At 37.6% G+C, this 20,001-nt stretch overlaps 2 protein-coding genes across 11 annotated transcripts in view; both read right to left on the reverse strand.

The window, feature by feature from the left end:
* The window catches only part of MARVELD2 (MARVEL domain containing 2), a 28,890-nt gene extending 20,400 nt beyond the window's left edge, over window positions 1-8,490 (reverse strand). For 2 of the 6 annotated variants that reach the window (XM_079145225.1, XM_079145221.1), the window contains exons 1-3: window positions 8,176-8,326; window positions 3,640-4,800; window positions 985-1,020 (exon numbers count right to left, since the gene is read on the reverse strand). In XM_079145225.1, the coding sequence (XP_079001351.1) occupies window positions 985-1,020; window positions 3,640-4,785 (1,182 nt within the window). In that variant the 5' untranslated portion in view covers window positions 4,786-4,800; window positions 8,176-8,326. The other 4 variants (XM_079145226.1, XM_079145222.1, XM_079145224.1 and 1 more) reach the window with 4 other exon arrangements.
* A 197-nt stretch (window positions 8,491-8,687) lies between these two features.
* RAD17 (RAD17 checkpoint clamp loader component) overlaps window positions 8,688-20,001 on the reverse strand; it is a 38,218-nt gene continuing 26,904 nt past the window's right edge. For 3 of the 5 annotated variants that reach the window (XM_079145202.1, XM_079145204.1, XM_079145203.1), the window contains exons 16-17: window positions 11,599-11,656; window positions 8,688-9,439 (exon numbers count right to left, since the gene is read on the reverse strand). In XM_079145202.1, coding sequence (XP_079001328.1) covers window positions 9,175-9,439; window positions 11,599-11,656 — 323 coding nt within the window. In that variant the 3' untranslated portion in view covers window positions 8,688-9,174. The remainder of the gene's footprint in view (window positions 9,440-11,598; window positions 11,657-20,001) is intronic. The other 2 variants (XM_079145206.1, XM_079145205.1) reach the window with 2 other exon arrangements.

The following is a 20,001-nucleotide window of genomic DNA, read 5'->3' on the forward strand; positions in this document are numbered from 1 at the left end:
TTATTCACATATATGTAAATAATCATGATAATGGCATCTCACAGAATCCTCTCAGCAAATTATGAGGTAGAAATTATAATTATTATTACAATTTTACAGATTAAGAAAGAGAAGCATGAGACGGTTCAAAAACTTGCCTATAGCTGGGCATGGTAGCATGTTCCTATAATTCCAGGAAGTTCAGGTAGGAGGACTGGGATTTCAAAGCCAGGCTCAGCAATTTAGTGAGGCCCTAAGCAATGTACCAAGATGGTGTCTCAAAACAAAATATAAAAATGTTTGGGAATGTGGCTCAGTGGTTAAGTGCCCCTGGGTTCAATCCTTGGTACCAAAAGAAAAAAAAAAGAATTGCCTACTGTCACACAGCTTGTAAATTATGGAATAAGAACATCCTGACACTACAAAATTTGACATCTGAAAACACAATGAGAATAGAAAAGAATAGCAAAGAATTTAAGAAGAGAAATTAAGAGTTGGATGTGGTGGTGCACACCTGTAAACCCAGTTACTCAGGAGGCTCAGGCAGGAGGATTGCAAGTTCATGGCGAGCCTCAGCAACTTAGCTGGGTTCTGTTTCAAACTAAAAAATTACAAAAGGGCTGGGGGTATAGCTAAGTGGTAGAGTGTTTGCCTGGTATTCAATGGCCTAACCCATAGCCTTGGGTTCAATTCTCAGTACAGCTAAAGGAAAAACAAATTAAGAAAATTTAGGAAAATCACTTTCACATAAAAGAATAAATTTAAAGGAAAACCAACTATGTTCACTTATATAAACTTCCATCTAACAAAATTAAAAGGAGCTATAGCTCAGATTGTTTCTTTTAGTATTAAGAAAAAACTTAAGTCCTTGAGTCCTCTCATGAACTCATTGTAATAGCTCTACTTTCACAACGGGATGACGCTACTATGTTGGTAAACAGACACAAGAGAAAAGTATTTAACAAAGCTAGAGAAAGCATAACATGAAATACACTTTATCCTCACCATTTTCCTTTTCGATGGCAATGATGTCTCATTTATCTGAAACAAAAAGTGAAAATGATTTTTCAAAGATGTGTTAAGTTACTTTATAAATATTTTCATCTACTTGCATTTATAGCCCAATTTCAAGTTTACAGAGATTGATCCTCTCTATTTGATGGATGTTCCTCTTACTCTTGTGGAGATTATTAGGTAAGTTACTTGAATTACCTAGACATTTTGTTTATTCCTGGCTACCATTACCTTGAATGATCAAAGAGCTGAATTTAAAAAAAAAAAAAAAAAAATTTAGTTGTAGATGGACACAGTACCCTTTATTTTATTTACTTATTCTTATGTGGTACTGATGATTGAACCCAGTGCCTCACACGTGCTAGGCAAGGGCTCTACCACTGAGCCACAACCCCAGCCCTGAAATGTTTATCCTATAAAATTAACAGAAAAAAAGTCAAAGGTTATAATACTTCTAACCTTTAGGAAGTTATAACAACACACAAGTAGGTACAGCTTTCAACAACAGAGGTGATTCAGGTCTAATCAAGTGTTATGAAAAAGTCTTACAGGCCTAAATGTTTCCTGAGAAATGCAAAATAAAGTATCATGCAAATAATTACAATCATTAATGCAGAACTTTGAAATGTTAAAATTTAATAACTTGTTAAGCTAGCATAAAATTATGTAGAAGAGTCTATTTGGAGTTCACATTGACTAGAATTTTAAATTATTTGTACAGAGAGATGTAAATTTAAGAAATGTGCTTAGGGGGGTGGGGAGATAGCTCAGTCGGTAGAGTGCTTGCCTTGCAAGCACAAGGCCCTAGGTTCGATCCCCAGTACTGCAAGCAAAAAAAAAAAAAAAAAGAAATGTGCTTAGGGTTGGGGATATAGCTCAGTCGGTACAGTGTTTGCCTCGCAAGCACAAGGCCCTGGGTTCAATCCCCAGTACTGCAAAAAAAAAAAAAAGAAAGAAAAAGAAATATACTTAGAGTGCTGAAATAAAGTTTTAGAAATAATTTGAATCTACGCAGAATTCTAGAATGATAAATGTCTTTTGTAATAATAAATTATGAATCACACTGAAATGTTGAGGTTCTTTGTATAACACGTAGGTTCTTATTATAAAAAACTAGTTGTCACTGTTATACATTAGATTCACAAAAGATTAAAAATGACATATATATGTAAATGCGTGTTATTATGAGGATAGGATTTAATTTTTATATATACCATGTACAATTATATAGTCTAAGAAGTCTTGGGAAAAGTAGGAAAGAAAAACTTCATAATACAGTTAATTTAAAATTAAGAAAAAATTTAAGGTAAATACTGATATTTTCAGTGGCACAGAAGAATCTACTGCTCATATCTCTTAAGAAGATAGGAAAAAATCAGTTTATTTCATGGTATAATGAAGCTAGCAGAACATACGCTAACATTTTTGCTACTATTAAGCTAATTTTAAATAGGGATGCTACATAATCTTATCCCCTCCAGGTATTATTATTTTTCTCATCATTGTCATTATTTTTATCCTCAGTGTTCTCATTATATTTAATTAGCTAACTTCAAGAAATAAAAACAAGTGCAGGGCTTTTAATTTTAATAGTTCATTCCAAAATAAGGATGAACTATTAACACCAATAGGCAAGTTTTCAGGGCATATTCATTAGAATTCAACCTCCTAATATTTAAAAAAAAAAAATCAAATGTGGTTTTCCATATTCCTATTTGACAATTTACTGCCAATAATTTAACTCACTTGAAGAAAGTTAATCACATTTAAATGAATACTTATCTCCTGCAACTGAAAAAATTTATGTTTTTATTTATTGATTTTTGCAGTACTAGGAATTGAACCCAGGGATGCTCTACCACTAAGTTACATCCCCAGTCGTTTTTATTTTTTTATTTTGAGACAGAGTCCCTAGGATTATAGGCATGTACCACTGTGCCTGGCTAAATTTTACCATATCAAAGAATCAAAATTGTTCTCAAACTAGGTGTGGTGATTCAAGCCTGTAACCCCAGCAACTCAGGAGTCTGAGGCAGGAGGATCGTAAATTCAAGGTCAGTCTCTGCAATTTAGTGGGACACTGTCTCAAAAAATGCAAAGGACTAGAAATGTGGCTCAGTAGCAAAGTGCCTCTGGGTTCAAGCCTCAGTACCTAAAAAGAAAAAAAAATGTTCTCAAAGTTACTTTAATGATGAGACACTTATTTTACAGGTATGTTATTTTTCTTTACCAAAATTCAACAGCTGTTCAGTCGCTGTTTTTCTCTCTAGCATCACACAGCCATAATAACACAGATGACAAACTATCTATTACACAGCTGGTGTCTACTTGCAATAACAAACAACAGCAGAATGGCTTATCTCAGCCAAAGCAAATCAGACGTCAGACACTGAGGTAGGACTTTTGAGCCTCAGATACATAAATACACACACACACACACACACACACACACATATATATATACACACACACACATAAATGTACACACACACACACACAGAAAGAGGTGGATGTTGATAAAAGCTTTCTGTTTTGAGGATCACATATTTTTAACAAGGCAGCAAAGAACAAAACAAAACAAAGAACCACAACAAAAAACCCATCACCAATCTACAAAAAAAAAAGAGGGATTGTAAAATCACTTACCTCTTGTTGTTCCATATATTCCCTGTGTCTCCGGGCTGCCTCATGCCTCCAGAGCTTTAGGCAAACCAGAGCACTGATAAGATAAACAATCATGGTGACAAAGAGGAAGATCATCGCTGCTATCTGTCCTCCTTCCACCCGGCAGAACACTGCATTTATTGGTGTATTAAATAAAGGATAGTAGCAAAGTCCACCTCGGTTGGTATCATTCACATAGACTATGGCTGCAGCCATGTACAAGATAAACAAGGCAACATTAATTCCAAATTCAGTTAGGGGCCACCAATTAGAGTCCAAAAGAATGGTACGGTAATACATGGACATGCCAAGAACCAGAACAATAATGGTAGCGATCCAAGCTAATCCAGCAACCACCAGTACAAAAGGGGTCTTGGGACCACTGTAGTAATAGCCTCCATACATACTGCCCAGGCCACCAACGCCTCCCATGCCATATGGTTGTGAATATCCAAACAAGTTATACCACTCGCTGTCCTTGTGGATGTAAGCTGTGACACATGCAAACACACCGGCCCCCAGAAGCAGCTCCACCACACCCAGAATTCTCAGCAGGCCTGCCCAAGACTTCATGTAGGAATACCTCAGGTTGTACTCCTCTACCTTCTCGCTGTATGTTTGAGCAGTCTGTGTGTGTCGGTCTAGAGATGCATAGGGATCTTGGGGAAACATTGAATCAGCCTCTTTCGGGGAATTAAAGGGGCCTTCTGACCCTCCAGAAGAATCTTTGTAGTAGAGGGGAGAACGGTGGTTGGGTCTTGATGGAGAGGCCGGAGGTGAACATTTCACACCATCGGAGATGTATCGGATGTCAGACACTGACTTATCCCATTCTGGGTCCTTTTTCTTTCCCCTGAAGAAGTTCTTCCAGGAGTCGGGGACAAAGCGTCTTACAGGCTTGAGGTCTGGAGCAATGGCTGGTTCCTCTGTGTCACTTGAGTAGAAGTCTGGGCCGAATGGGGGTTGTAATGGGAGAGGGGGAGGTGGCAGAGGATCAGCGCTCACAGCCAGCTCACTGTCATGAAGAGTCTGGAGGGTTCTTATGGTGCCATCTTGATAGGGGAAGTCCCCTGGGACCTCATTGTAGCCCCTCTCCCGAATCCTGGATCTTCCATCATTTGATGACATTTGTGATTTTCACACCTGTGGCCAAGATTACAGTTATGACTTATGCTTAGTTATTTATCCTTTCAATGATGCTGATTTTATTTACTTTGTAGCAAAATGTATTCAGGAGACCAACGTGATTATGTGTAATTATTATGATATGTATTAAACAAAAAACAAGCATGTATACTTTAAGTATAATAACAGATTAATTTTAACTAACTCTGAATTTTACATAATGAAATATTTAGCCAGGTGTGGTGGTATATATATATATATATATATATATATATATATGTCTAATTTATCTAAAAGCCCTAAAAACAAAATATAAAAAACAAAAATGAAAAACTTTAATAATGCATAATGCTAACAAAATCCCAAATAGAGTCCTTCCCTCAGACATCTAAATCAAAATATTCAAGAGTCTGAGCACACCAAAGTTTGATGGGTCAGCATATACTCCTCATTTTCATTAACTCACACCTGCTTTGAATGTCCAAGGGGAAGCAGTCTGTTAAAACACAGCCTCTTTCCTTCCTAAAACAAGGAAGTCATTTAGAAGACTTATTTATTCCCTCTAAAATAGTGTCACTTGATACTAGATTTCATTTTAATTTTTTGTGGTGCTGAGGATTGAATCCAGGGGTGCTTTACCACTGAGCTAAGTTCCCAGCTCTTTTTATTTTTTTATTTTGAGACAGGGTCTTGAACTTGCAATCCTCCTGCCTCGGCCTCCTGAGTAGATGGAATGACAGGCATATGCCACCATGTCCTGCTTGATACTAGATTTTATAAGTTCTTAGAGATAAAAATTGCCAAAGGCTAAGGTTCCTAGAGGTATCAAATAGCAGCATTAGTGATCATGAAAATCATTCTTTCCAGAGTAATTATCTATAGGTGATTTGTTGTCCTGTATGAAAAACTTAGAAATATTCAATATACCAGAAAAATAAAGCATTAAAAAAGTACTTTTACCAAGTCTGTTGATTTCTTTCATGAAATCAGTGACCTGGACACATATACAAAAAGAGGGAAAACATTTGCTAAAGTAACTACTAGGTTTAAGGTACACTGAATTTCTCCCATGAATTGCTTCTAGGTATTTCTTGAAGACTTACTAGATACATGGTGTTGTACTTGCACAATGAAGTTCTCAAAATTCAAGTCGACAACCATACTTTAAAAATGCTGAACAATTTAGGTATTTCTAAGGCTTTGTTTCACTTTACTTTATAAAATGAAGATCTATTATTCAACAGATATTTACTGAGCACCTGCCATGCACTGGGCATGCGGGTCTATCAGTGAAAAAAGTAAGCTAACATCTTTGCCTTTATGAACCTAGAATTCTAGTGTGGGTGAAAGATGACAGGTAAATAAAACATGCAGTAAGCTAAGGAAATAAGTTTAGAAGGGGGACAAGCAGTGCACTGTGGGCAGTGTGTTACAGTTTTAAATGGAGTAGGGAAGTCTTCATAGAAAGTGCGATACTTCAATATTGAACTAAAGGTAAAGGAGGAAGGAAGCTAGGCAGGTATCATGAAGAGTACTCTTGGGCAGATGAAATGACTATTGCAGAAATACCTAACAAGTTCAAGAATTATGAAGGCAGGGAAGCCAGCAGGGCAGCAGCAGAATTAGAGGGTGTGTAGCAGAACTGAGGCCATCTCAATCACATAGGGCCTTGAAAAGCACTGGAACAGACTTTGGCTTCACTGGGAGTGAGATGAGAAGTCACTGGAGGATTCTGAGTAGAAAAGCCACTGATTTGACCTGTTTTAACAGAATCACTTGGATGTTGTGTTGAGAAAACACTTCAGAAAGCAAACTGGGAAATCAGCTAGAAAGCCACTGAAATAATCCAGTGGACCATGATGCATGGAGTCTGAGAAGAGGTAAAATATTAGGTACAGGGAATTTAAGGTATTATAGGAATTTTCAAACAATAAAAAGCAGAAAGAATAGTATTATGAACCTTTGTGTATACATCCTTTTGGGTATACATCAATTAGTTTCAAGAATTACCCAGCTGTGGTCAATTTTGTTTCATCTATATTCCCCCATCCTATTCCCTCTGTCAGTAGATTACTTTGAAATAAATGCCAGACATCTCTTTAGCTGCAAATTCTTCATTTTTCCACCTCTGGAGAAGAGCAGGATGAAGAGAGTTTCAGAGGCTTGTTAGGAATGCAGGGCTATTAGGGAGGCAGACTACCCACAGAGGATCACCAAGGGAATGGGATGGGGAGGGAGAAAAAGTCCAAGAAGGAAGTTCAGGGTCTTCTCTAAGACCAATTGTCTTTTGCCTCTTTATTGCCTAAAAATAGTTAAATTTAAGAAATGCTTAGTACTGCCTGGGGATGTAGCTCAGAAGCAGAGCGCCTGCTAGGCAGGTGTGAGGTCTAGGTTCCATCCTCAGCAAAATAAAAAGGGAAAGAAATGCATACTACTTAGTATAGCTTTTCTTTTTTCTCTACAAGTGTAGTTTTTGAAATACATTCTAAGAAATATACAAGCAAAATGCACAACAAATAACTTCAGCAAGTTTTTCATAACACCACTCAATATCTATGATATATATGAATCTACAGGATACCCCCTAGTTTAATTCAATTCACTGCTCTTCACCTAAGAGGCTTATTTGAATCAGACCACTACATCAATGCTTAAATAAAAAGAAAAATTTTAAATCTGAATTGTGAAAAAAGCAAAACATCTGATTTTAAAAGGGAGAAGCCAGTGGTTTAAACTCTCATTTAAAATATCTACTACACCTAATGCCCAGGATATAACTCAGAGTCCTCAGTTCCAGCACGCCGAGGCGGGACGGGTCTTTGTTTAATTCAGGGCCAGGACCCCGACTCCATCCATTCTGCTGGAATAGACCTTAGCAAAGCCACAGTGGTGGTGACAAGAAATGGTTCCCTCAGCGAAGTGTCACAGGAATCACGCCTGGTCACTTTTATATACACAGAATCACCGCTTTAGTTGGCTTAAAGTTTTGCTGGGCCCAAGAAAGGGTACGATTCCAGGTATTTCTGGGGCTCCTGGCAATGGGGGAGTAGGGACGGCCCTGGGGTTTTAATGAACCCGCGATGCCAGGGCAGAGCATCCTTCCGCGCCCCCCGCCGCTCAGAGGCTGCCAGGTCCCACGGGTCTCCTGTGCACCGCTCTACCCACCCCGGGGAAGTGTCTGGCCTTCGCTTTCCTCGCCGAAAACCCACTCTTTCGCGATTCCGCCCAGGAGCGGCCTGAATTAAAGCGCGCCAGACGTCCCAGATCAGGACAGCCAAGACCCCAGCGAGGGCGGCCGCCTCGCGCCGGAAGGACGGCGGCACCTGTGGCGCGGAACCCCGCGGGACCGGGCCTCCCCACCCTCCGCCGGCGCGTCCCCGCCGCGGTTCCGACCTGCGTCGCGGTGTCCCGCGAGGCTGAAGCGAGAGCGCCGCGGCCGGGAAGCTCGGGGGCGTGCGAGGGGCTCCCAGAGGGGCCGAGGGCTCTCCCGCCCGCGCACCTGTAGGGGCCGCCGGGCCCTTCCGTCGCGTCCAGTCACGTGGCCCCACCCTGCCGCCCCGCTCACCTGCACGGCGGCCGGGAAGAGCGCGCGCCGCCTGGGGCACCGAAACCGGGACCGGGCTCTGAGGCGGGGCCGGGGTGGGCCGAGCAAGCTTCGCCCCGCCCGGCAGTGAGCCCCGCCGTGAGGTGCCCCCTAGCCGGCACCTCCCGCCGGTTACTCGCAGGTCTCCTGGGAACCGCGCTTTGAGAAGGTAACTGCAGCAACCTCTCCGGAGTCAGTGAAGGTTGCCAGCGTCCCCTTCCCTACCTTTTGAAAGGTCTGTTAATGGATTAAGGATGAGAGCACAGTGCCTTAGGACACAAGGCAGTTAAGTAGGCAGTGTTAAAAAATAAGAGAGAGAAGATGAAGTCCAACATTTTTAATTCTGATATAAATTATGTAAATATTTCCAGAAAGTTTCTAAAATATTATACTGTACAACATACAAAAAACGGTATCTGAGAAACTAGAGACGATAAACTGTAAATAAGGCACAAAGTTTATTTACACTCAATTGCACCCTATACTATTTTATGATTCATATTTACAACATCCTATAAAGATTTTGTATTCTGGATGATTTCTTCACATTTTCTGATATTTGGCATAATGTTCAAACAACACACACTGATCACCATCCCCTAAACCATTCACAAGACTAAATAAATACTAGAGAAAAAAAGTTAAGAGTACTTGAAGGCTTGATTTTCTGTGTAAATCAAGATGACAGAAGAGTAAGTTGCTTGTGATGAAATACTATAATAATAATTAAATTGTTTATAATTCACCAGAAAAGTATATTAACTCTGTTCAAGTACCACTGAATAAAATGAATCTGTCAAGGCTGGTCTCTATGTTCCATCACTCTCATAGTCTTCTATTATTATATCTTCTTCTTCCATGTCCACTTGGGAGGAAAAGGGTTGAGGCTGGCTGGCAGGCAGTTCACTCCCACTATTCTGACTCAAAGGAAGAGACCAAGTTTCTGGTTCAGCAGTTTGAGTGGGTTCACCCTGGTTTTCCTCTGTAGTCTGTGCTCCATTAAGCTGTGCTTCATCTCCAATGTCAGGGTCTATCACTCCATGCTCTCTGTCCATCAGGGCTTCCATTTTCAATCTGTTAGATTCATATACAGACATTAATAGTAAACAAAGGAGGGGATACTTTATGAGTGTGATGATCATGAAACCACCTCCTCTGATCCTCATTTGTCTTCACTGTGTACACTGTAAGGCCAGTACCTTTAGTTTAACTATAAAAACCAAAACTAAGCTGGGTGCCATACTGCACACCTGTATGCTCAGCTATTCAGGAGACTGAGGCAGGAGGATCTCAAGTTTGAGGTCAGCTTGAGCAACTTAGTAAGACCCTGTATCAAAAAGATAAAGGGGGGCTTGGGGATATAGCTCAGTTAATAGAGTGCTTGCCTTGCAAGAACAAGGCCCTGGGTTCAATTCCCAGCATCTCAAAAAAAAAAAAAAAATTAAAAAGGCTGGGACGTAGCTCATGGTAAAGTGCCTCTGGGTTCCATTCCCAGTTGGAGGTGGGAGTGGGATGGCAGCACAACCACAAGGTGAAAACTGAATAAATTCTTATAACTTGCGATACAAAGAGGATTTAATGTCTTCAGTAAAGTTCTTACAGACTGAAATGAAAAAAATATATATAACAAAAATGGGTACAAAATAGAAAATTTACAAAAGAAATACAAATGTTACTAAATAAACTGCTCTATCTACTTTGTAAATTTAAAAATAGAAATTAAAATAGTAAAAATTTATTTATTTATATTTTTTGCTATACTGGGGATTGAACCCAGGGCTTTGTGCATGATAGGCAACTCTGCTACTGAATTACAACCCTAGCCCTATTTATTTTTGTTTTAAGAATAGGTCTCACTATGTTGCCCAGGCTGGCGTGCACTTGTAATCCTCCTGCCTCAGCCTCCAATGTAGCTGGGATTACAAGTATGCATCACTGTGCCCTGCTGGCAAAGAGACTTTTGAAGAGATACCCAAGCAAGGCTCAGTGAAACATGCCTGTAATCCTAGCCATTGGGGAGGGTAAGACAGAAGGATCACAAGTTTGAGGTCAGTCTTAGCTTAGCAAGACTCTGTCTCATACAAACAACAACAACGACAAAGGAAATAAAAAGAAAAGGCTAGGGATGTTGCTTAATGGTAGAGTACCCTTGGGTTCAATCGCCAGTACTTCAATCAATCAAATAAAACAATGAAGTAGTAAAAGCCAGTTGGTGGATACAGTTTAAAGGAAAAAAAAAAAAAAATACTAATACAGTGGAAGTAGGTATGAAATTAACAAAATATTCTTGCCAGCAATCTGGGAACAGAGAGCAAAAGCCTCAAAAAGGGAACAGACCTATTGATGCAGAATTTCATTTCTAGGAGTTCATCCAAGTAAATAATATTTAATGTGCAGGAAGGTTTATTTACAAGGTTACGATAATGGAAGTTGAAAAGGAGCTAAATATACAAAAATGAGGTATGGGTTAAATTATAGGAAATCATGCAGCTATTAAATATTAAGTTAAATGTAACATTTAAAAAATACTAAACATTATGAATATGAATCAAGATCACATTAAATATAGAGAACATAAAGATAACAGTACTAGTCACTGTAATTCATAACACTGACAAATCCTGCCTAAGTCAGATCAAGTAGTTGAATTGATAATTAAACAGGAAAGATTCTAATGTACTTACTTATATTTTAGGAGCAAAAGGACAACAGAAGATACTTATCCTCTATTTTTATGTCATGATCTTAGGATGGAAAGCAAACAGCAAAGAGAAATGGTCCTTTTTGGGGGGCAATATTGGGGACTGAACCCAGGGATGTTTTACTACTGAGTTATAACCTTATTTTGACATAAGGTCTCACTAGTCTGATATATTCCATCAGGAAAGGGTGAATATACACTGTTTAATAAAATGAAGGATCTACAGTGTAATTAAAAGGCATTTAGTCATTGGATGTAATACGTGTATTTTTGTATCTTACATATAACATTTACTTATTTGTTTTTTATATAATTTTTTTAAAATTTCTTTTTGGTTGTAGGTGGGCACAATACCTTTATTTTACACTTACGTGGTGCTGAGGATCGAACCCAAGGTGCTGAGGATTGAGCACATGCTAGGCAAGCACTCTGCCACTGAGCCACATCCCCAACCCCAACATTTATTTATGTATGTTGAGCATATTCAGTGGACATTTTAGTAACAGCTCTTTAGACAGTAAGATAATCTTACCTTCCAAAGTGTTGCTTCAGAGGAAGTCTTCCAATATCTTGGATAAAAGAAATCTGAGCTGAAAACATATTTTTAAAAAGTTTTTAAAACAATATCATTCTTTTATTTTTTAATTGACAAATAGGAATTGTATATATTTATGGTACATAACATGACATTTTGATATATTTGTACATTGTAGAATGGCTAAATCAAGCAATTTAACATATGTATTATCTCACATATTTACCTTTTTTTTTTTATAAGAACACTTAGAACTACTTTTAGGAATTTTCAGAAATCCATTATTAGGGCTGGGGTTGTAGCTCAGTGGTAGAGCACTTGCCTAGCACAGGAGAGGCACTAGGTTCAATCAGCACCACATAAAAATAAATAAATAAAGATACTGTGTCCATCTACAACTAAAAATATTTTTTTAAATACATTATTAGGACTGGGGCTGTAGCTCAGTGGCAGAGCACTTGCCTAGCACGTGTGAGGTACTGGGTTCAATCCTCAGCACCACATAAAAATAAACAAATAAAAGATATTGTGTCCACCTACAACTATAAAAAATTTTTTTAAAAATACATTATTTTTTTTTTTTGGTACTGGGGATCGAACTCAGGGCCTTGTGATTGCAAGGCAAGCACTCTACCAGCTGAGCTATCTCCCCAGCCTCTTAAAAAATACATTATTAACTGTAGTCACCAATGTACAATAGATCTCATGAACTTATTCCTCTTAATTAAAAGTTTTTGTCCTTTGACCAATATCTCCCCAATCTCCCCACCTTCAGCTCTGGTAACCAATATTTTACTGTTTCCATGAATTTGACTCTTTAACACTTCATATATAAATGAGATTATGTATATTTGCCTCTCTGTCTGGCTTTTTCATTTTTAACATGGCCTCTAGAAGCATTCATGTTGTTACAAAAAAGTTTTAAACAGTTTTCCAAGGAAAAATGCATGAATGGCCAATAAGTATATACAAAAAGGTTGAACATCACTTATCTTTAGGGAAATGCATATCAAACCCACAAACAGCTCTTAGGATGGGTCCTCAAAAAATTAAGAGCAGAATCACTGCTGGGTATGGTGGGGCAGTCCTATAATCTCAGCAACTCAGGAGGTAAGAAGATCATAAGTTTAAGGTCAGTCTCAGTAACTTAGACCCTATCTCAAAATGAAAAATAAAAAAAGGGACTGGGCAAGCTGGGGTTGTGGCTCAGTGGTAGAACACTTGCCTAGCATGCGTGAAGCAGTGGGTTTGATCCTCACTACCACATAAAAATAAATAAAGGACCACTTACAACTAAAAAACAATAAAAAATAAAATTAAAAAAAGGGACCAGGGATATAGCTCAGTGGTAAACACCTCTGGGTTCAATACCCAGTATCCAGAAAACAAATAAAAAAACCATAATCATTATATGATCCAGTAATTCTATTTATGAGCATATACCCAAAAGAACTGAAAGCAGAGTCTCAAAGATATATTTGTACATTCCTGTTCATAGCAGTATTATTCATGATTCAGACTGAATATTCCTTATTCAAAATGGTTGGAACCTAAAGTATTTTAGATTTGGGCCTTCAGAGTATTTGCATATACATAATGAGATATCTTAGGGATGGGATCCAAGCCTAAACACAAAATTCATTTGTTTCATATATACCTTATACACATAGCCTAAAGTTTATTTTATACAGTATTTTTAATGAAATTGTGTTTTGACTATAGCCAGTCACATGAGGTCAGATGTCGAATTTTCCATATATTGAATCATGCTGGTGCTCTAAAAGTTTCAGATTTTGGAGCATTTCAGATTAGGTGTGATGAACCCAGAGTCACACCCAAGTATCCATCACAACAGAGAAATAACCAAAATGTGGCAAATACATACAATAGAATATTATTCATCCTTAAGAGAGAAGACAAATTATGATACATGCCACTATAAAGAACCTTGATGACATTAAGTGAAATAAGCCAGTCACACTGGACAAATATTCCCTGATTCCATTTATGTGAAGTACCTAGAATAGTCAAATTCATAGAGACAGAAAGAAGTAGACAGGGACTAGGGTAATGGGGAAGTGGGAAATAAACATTTAATGGTTACAAAGAGACAGTTTTGCAATATGAAAAATTTTGGAGAGTCATTATAAAGGGAAAATACATAATACTTCTGGACTATATACTTAAAAATAGTTATGATGATAAATTTCATGTTACTTGTATTTTATCACAATTGAATATTTAAAAAGAATGACATACAAGACTTCTAGGATGACTGCCTGAGCTCTTGTGTACCCATCCCCCAGTGAGTAAGCAAAACTGGTGAATATTATTTTTTAAAAATCACTTAAAATCTCTGGAAGTTGTCCTAAGAGCATACAACAAATGGCGAAATATTTATTTAAGAAAATCTAATAGGGGAATGTCTGAAGCATTTGAATCACTATCTTTCCCTCCCTTTCCCACCCCTAGCTCAGCTTGAGGGAAACTTTGTCCTACATGGGTGCAGCCAAGCATGCAGAGCACCCTTTTAATGAGTGTGGAGAGAGGAGCTCCCTTTCCCCACCCAGAGGTTACAGGCTCTACCCCTGGTGCACTGTACCCCCACCCAACTGCAATCTCCTGGGCCTGTTTATTAGTAAAGCAGTGTCCACCAATAAAATGGTCAGAGGTCTGAAGGTGAACACTAACTCAGAATAGTGTCTCAGAAGGAGAGGAAGTTCACAGAAAAAGAGAGCTCTGAAGTTCTTCCCAAAGGAACTGATTTTATTTGAAACACAATGTGGGAAAGTTCAAATTTAAGGGTACTTTTGATAACCAGCTCCTCCTATTAAGAGCAACATGCTAAACATAAGTCAACACTGATTCATCAGAAAGAACCAGAAAAAGAGACAGCTAAGAGCTTTCCTGGAATCAGAACAAACCTCAGAGATGAGCCTCAAAAAGTCTACTTGTGCCCAATCATAATGGGATCAGATTAGAGAAATTTGGGGGCACTGTTGAAAACAAAGCAATCAGCCAGTAATTAATGTAGCCAAAAAGGTGGAAGTGATACCAGCTGAGGCAGACAGATGGGGCTGTGATTATGGCTCAGTAGAAGAGCGCTTGCCTAGCAGGTGTGAGGTACTGGGTTTGATCCTCAGCACCACATAAAAATAAATAAAATAAAGGTATTATGTCCATCTACAACTAAAAACTTAAAAAAGAAAGGAACATCGAGAAAAAAAAAAAGACAAAGCCCTGTCAAAACCACTGTACCATAAGTGGGTAACTGAGTGGACATACCCAAAACAGAGCTCTCTGAGAAATGACAATGGCTTCATACTGCAGAAGATAGACTTCATTAAAGTTTAGCCAAATCACAAAACAAATAAGCACACAACAATAACAAGCAGCCAAAATGGAGAAGAATCAGAATTTAGAATTGCTAATACAGAGAGTAAAATGTCCAATTTTCAACAAAAAAATGCTTAGACATGCAAAGAAATAGAAAGTGTGACCCATACACAGGAAAAAGCAGGCAAAAGAAATTGCCTCTAAGAGGTCAGACATAAATTTAATAGAAAAAGACTTGGAGGGTCATTATAATATGTTAAAAAAAAGAAATCATGCCTGAAGTAGTAAAGAAAACTATAACGAGACTGTCTCATCAAAAAGAAAATATCAGGGCTGGGGTTGTAGCTCAGTGGTAGAGCACTTGCCTAATATGTGTAAGGCACTGAGTTTGATTCTCAGTACTGCACATAAATAAAAATAAAGGTCCATCGACAACTAAAAACTTATTAAAAAAAAAGAAAGAAAGAAAACATCAACAGATATATAAAAAGAACCAAACAAATTCTGGGGCTGGGTTGTAGCTCAGTAGTAAAGGACCTGCCTAGCACAAATGAGGCACTGGGTTTGATCCTCAGTACCACATAAAAATAAATAAATTCAATAAAGGTACTGTGTCTCTCTATAACTAAAAATATTTTTTAAAAAAATTCTGCACCTGAAAAGTACCAAATTGAAAAATTCACCAGAGTACATCCAAACTAGCAGACAAAAGAATCAGCAAACTCAGATATTATTGCTAGAAATTAGGCAATCAAAAACTAGAAAACAGAATGAAGAAAAATGAACAAATTCTCAGAAAAATGTGGGACACTTTTAAGCATACCAGCAATGAAGGAATAAGAGAAGAAGAGATAGAATAAGGAGCACAAAAAGATATTTAAAGAAATAATGACTAAAACCAGCATAGTAAATGAAAGCAAAAGAAATGGAATAAAAATTTATAATGGAAAAAAAAAAAAAAAAAAAAAAAAAGCCAGTGGGGCATGGTGTTGCAAGCCTGAAATCCAGCGACATGGGAGACTGAGGCAGGAGAATCACAAGATCACAAGTTCAAGGCTGGCCTCAGCAACTTAGCAAGACCCTGTCTACAAAAAAAAAGAGAAAGAAAAAGGCTGGGGGTGTGGATAAATGGTAAATGCCACTGGGTTAAATCTCCACTAAAAAAGAAAAGCCAAGACATCTACTTTGAACAAAATTTTATAGCCCTTTTAAAGTTTACAAATCTAACATGAAGGTTCTTCGATACCTTTTCAAAATCCACTACACGATATAGAGAAACTGAGTAAATAATAAGTACATACATTTAGAAAAATGGAAGATGGATTTTTTAAATATTCAAAAGGTAGGTACAGGGGCTGGGGATATAGCTCAGTTGGTAGAGAGCTTGCCTCACATGCACAGGGGCTTGGGTTCAATCCCCAGCACCACAAAAACAAAACAAAAAGGGAGATACAAGCTGGGCATGATGGCACACGCCTATAACCCCAAGCCACTTGGGAGGATGATGCAGGAGAATCCCAAGTCTGAGGCCAGCTTAGTGAGACTCTGTCTCAAAATAAAAAAATAAAATAGGAGCTGGGTGTGGTGGGCATACATATAAACCAAGTGGCTCAGGAGGCTGAGGCATGAGGATTGTGAATTCAAAGCCAGCCTCAACTTAGCTAGGCCCTAAGCAACACAGTGAGACCCTGTCTCTAAATAAAATACAAAAATGGGCTGAGGATGTGGCCCAGTAGTTAAGTGTCCCTGGGTTCAATCCCAGGTACAAAAAATAAATAAATAAATAAATAAATAAATAAATAAATAAATAAATAATAAATAAATAAAACCAGTTGGAGAGGTAGCTCAATGATAGAGTACCACTCTGTTCCCAGTACTATAAACAAAACAAAACAAAAAAGGGGAGATACAAATAAGGAAAGGAAAAAGGTCAGAATAAACTGTGATGTTAAGACTGAAAATGGAATGTACTGGTGTGAATTCATGTTTTACACACATTTCCTAGCTTTATTTCACTGGAAGAGTCTAGAAACAATGATATTCTAATAACAATGACCACACCTAGTGCTCAAATCCTGTCTCTTAAGTATTATTTCCACTGAAAGGATCCAGAGATCTCTGAAATTCCTGATTTCTAGAACTGGTGCAGAGAAAGTATAAAAGGAATCTGGGATGTTTTGTTTCAGAAAATAAGAAAGCATTCAAAGAGTTCTGGGGATACATCAAAAGGTAGAGTTAGTTTAAAGCAGAGCCCACTAGCTCAATCTGGACAACTTGAGATCAAAATAAATAATGATAGCAAGAAATACAACTAAAGAAATAAGAGTCAAGAGTTCATACTAACATATATAACCTATCAAATAAGTAAATAAAAAGGCGGGAGGAAGAAAATTATACCTGATAGTATATTTCACTAACAAATGTAGGAGGAATGATATAGCATTAAAGAAAACGTTAATCATCCCAGATTCAAAATATCATCATCAGTGGATGCTGTAATTAATGGGTGAAAAAAAATTGTTTTAGTTGTAGGTGGACACAATACCTTTATTTTATTTTTATGCGGTGTTGAGGATCGAACCCAGGGCCTCACGCATGCTAGGCAAGCGCTCTACCACTCAGCCACAACCCCAGCCCCGGTGAAATTTTAATGAGAAATGGGGTCTCTTTTTTTTTTTTTTTTTTTTTGGTACCAGGGATTAAACCCAGGGGCACTTAACTACTGAGCCACATCCCCAGTCCTTTTTATATTTTATTAGAGACAGGGTCTCTCTCTGAGATGCTTAGGGCCTTGCTAAGTTGCTGAGGCTAGCTTTGAACTTGAGATCCTCCTGTCTCAGCCTCCTGAGCCAATGGAATTAACAGGTGTGTGGCACTGAGCCTGGCTGAGAAATGGGGTCTTTACACAGTCTCAAAGCATCTCTTCATAAAACACTTATTAACTTTACATTGGAAAACATGAGAAATATCATCTTACCAAACTATAAAAGTTAATTTCAGCAGTAATGGATAAAGTTAACTTTTTTAAAAAAATTTTTTTAGTTGTAAATGGACACAATACTTTATTTATTTAATGTGGTGCTAAGGATCAAACCCAGTGCTTCACACGTACCTGGCAAGCACTCTATCACTGAGCTACAATCCTAGTCCCTAAAGTTAATTTTTATATTATATTATATATCATTATATTCTCCTGACATGATACACTGAGAAGACAGAATAACTTCTGTGGTATTACTGCCCAAAATACACATCTTGAAATCCACATGCTTCTAAAATGTCATGGATGAAGAAAGACTAAGGAACTATTCCAGATCAAAGGAGTAAAGAGGTGTGGCACTTATATATCTATAGGCATCATGTGATTGCACACTGGATTGTGAACAAGAGAAAAAATGAAAACATTTTTATTTTATAAAATATATTATTTGGAAAACTGGCAAAATTTAAAAGGAGTCTATAAACTAAATAGTAGAAGTGTATCAACATTAATTTCCTGATTTTTGATTTACATAATGTGGCTATGTGGAATGTCCTTGTTTTCTGGATGTACATACTGAAATGTTTTAAGACTAATGGATGGGAGGGGTGGGGGGAAGGGAAAAAATAACAGAATGAATCAAACAACATTACTCTATGTAAATTTATGATTACACAAATGGTATGCCTTTATGCCATGTACAGAGAAACAACATGTATCCCATTTGTTTATTAAAAAAAGACTAATGGAACATCACATCTGCAACTACTCAAACATGATAAGAATTCTTAGAAAAGAATTTGCATGTGTCCTTATGTGTACAGAGAAAGAAAGTGTATATAAGGCAAATGGATAAAAATTTAACACTAGAAAATCCTGGTAAACAGTATACAAGAATTTTTTTGTATTATTCTTGCATCTTTTTCTAGATTTGAAATTACTTCAAAATAAAGGTTTAAAAATTAGCATAATCTTTACAAAAATTTGGCAAGAATAAGGAAACTTCTAGATCCTGACCCAAGATTAATAGTGTCAACTGCTCAACACTTATCCCACTTTTGTCAGTGAATACACAACATGTAAAAATGTTAAGTATCATGCTCGTTTTGGCAGCCCATATACTAAAACTAGAATGATACAGAGAAGATTAGCATGGCCCCTGCACAAGGATGACCCGCAAATTCGTGAAGCGTTCCATATTTTTCAGCCAGAAGAATGAGAAGTTGTGCTCCATTTGTGTACAATTTGTCAAAATGCATTCTACTGTCATGTATAACTAATTAAGAACAATTTTTTTAAAATGTTAGATATCAATACTTTCAAATGGTACAAATTTAAACAGTTTCTTGTGTTAAAGGAGATAGCTATCCTTGATCTTTCTTCTGATAGCCCAAAAGGTAAACTCTTTAAAATTTTTAAGAAGTTTGACGAGTTATACAGATTACTAACATTTTCAGTATTACACAACTCCTCTGTTCTACATTGAAGAACGGCACCATGTTAATGAAATGTTAATGAATATTAATCATTTCATTAATGAGTGTTAATGAAATGTGGCCCTTAAAATACATATTAAAACCAGAAACAACAGCTGGGCCTGTGCAATGGGGTATGCCTATAATGCCCAGCTACTCAGGAGGTAAGGCAGAAGGATCTAAATTTGAGCCGGCCTGGACAACTTGGCAAGACCTTGTCTTTAAAACAAACAAAAAGAGGAAAAAGTATCCCAGTTTACCGTGTTGAGTTGGCATTGTACAGAAATTAACAGCCATATTGGTCTAGAAACGTTAAACTTAATTTTTTTCCATTTGTACAGGGGTAACGCACTGTATTAAATATGTAAGGTCTTATCTACGTGGGTTTGATTACAGAAACTAATAAAGTATTCTCTAAATAATGAAAAAAAAACAAAGAGATAGGGATGTAGCTCAGTGGTAGAGCAGGTCCAATTCCCAGGACGGGGAGAGGGAGGGGGAGAGAGAGAGAGAGAGAGAGAGAGAGAGAGAGAGAGAGAGAGAGAGAGAGAGAGAGAGAGAAACAACTGACAGAAAAATTGGTGAAGTTCACAGAAAAGTAAATCCCAG

This window comes from Sciurus vulgaris, assembly GCF_902686455.1.
Source record: "Sciurus vulgaris genome assembly, chromosome: 6".
Classification (NCBI taxonomy): Eukaryota; Metazoa; Chordata; class Mammalia; order Rodentia; family Sciuridae; genus Sciurus; species Sciurus vulgaris.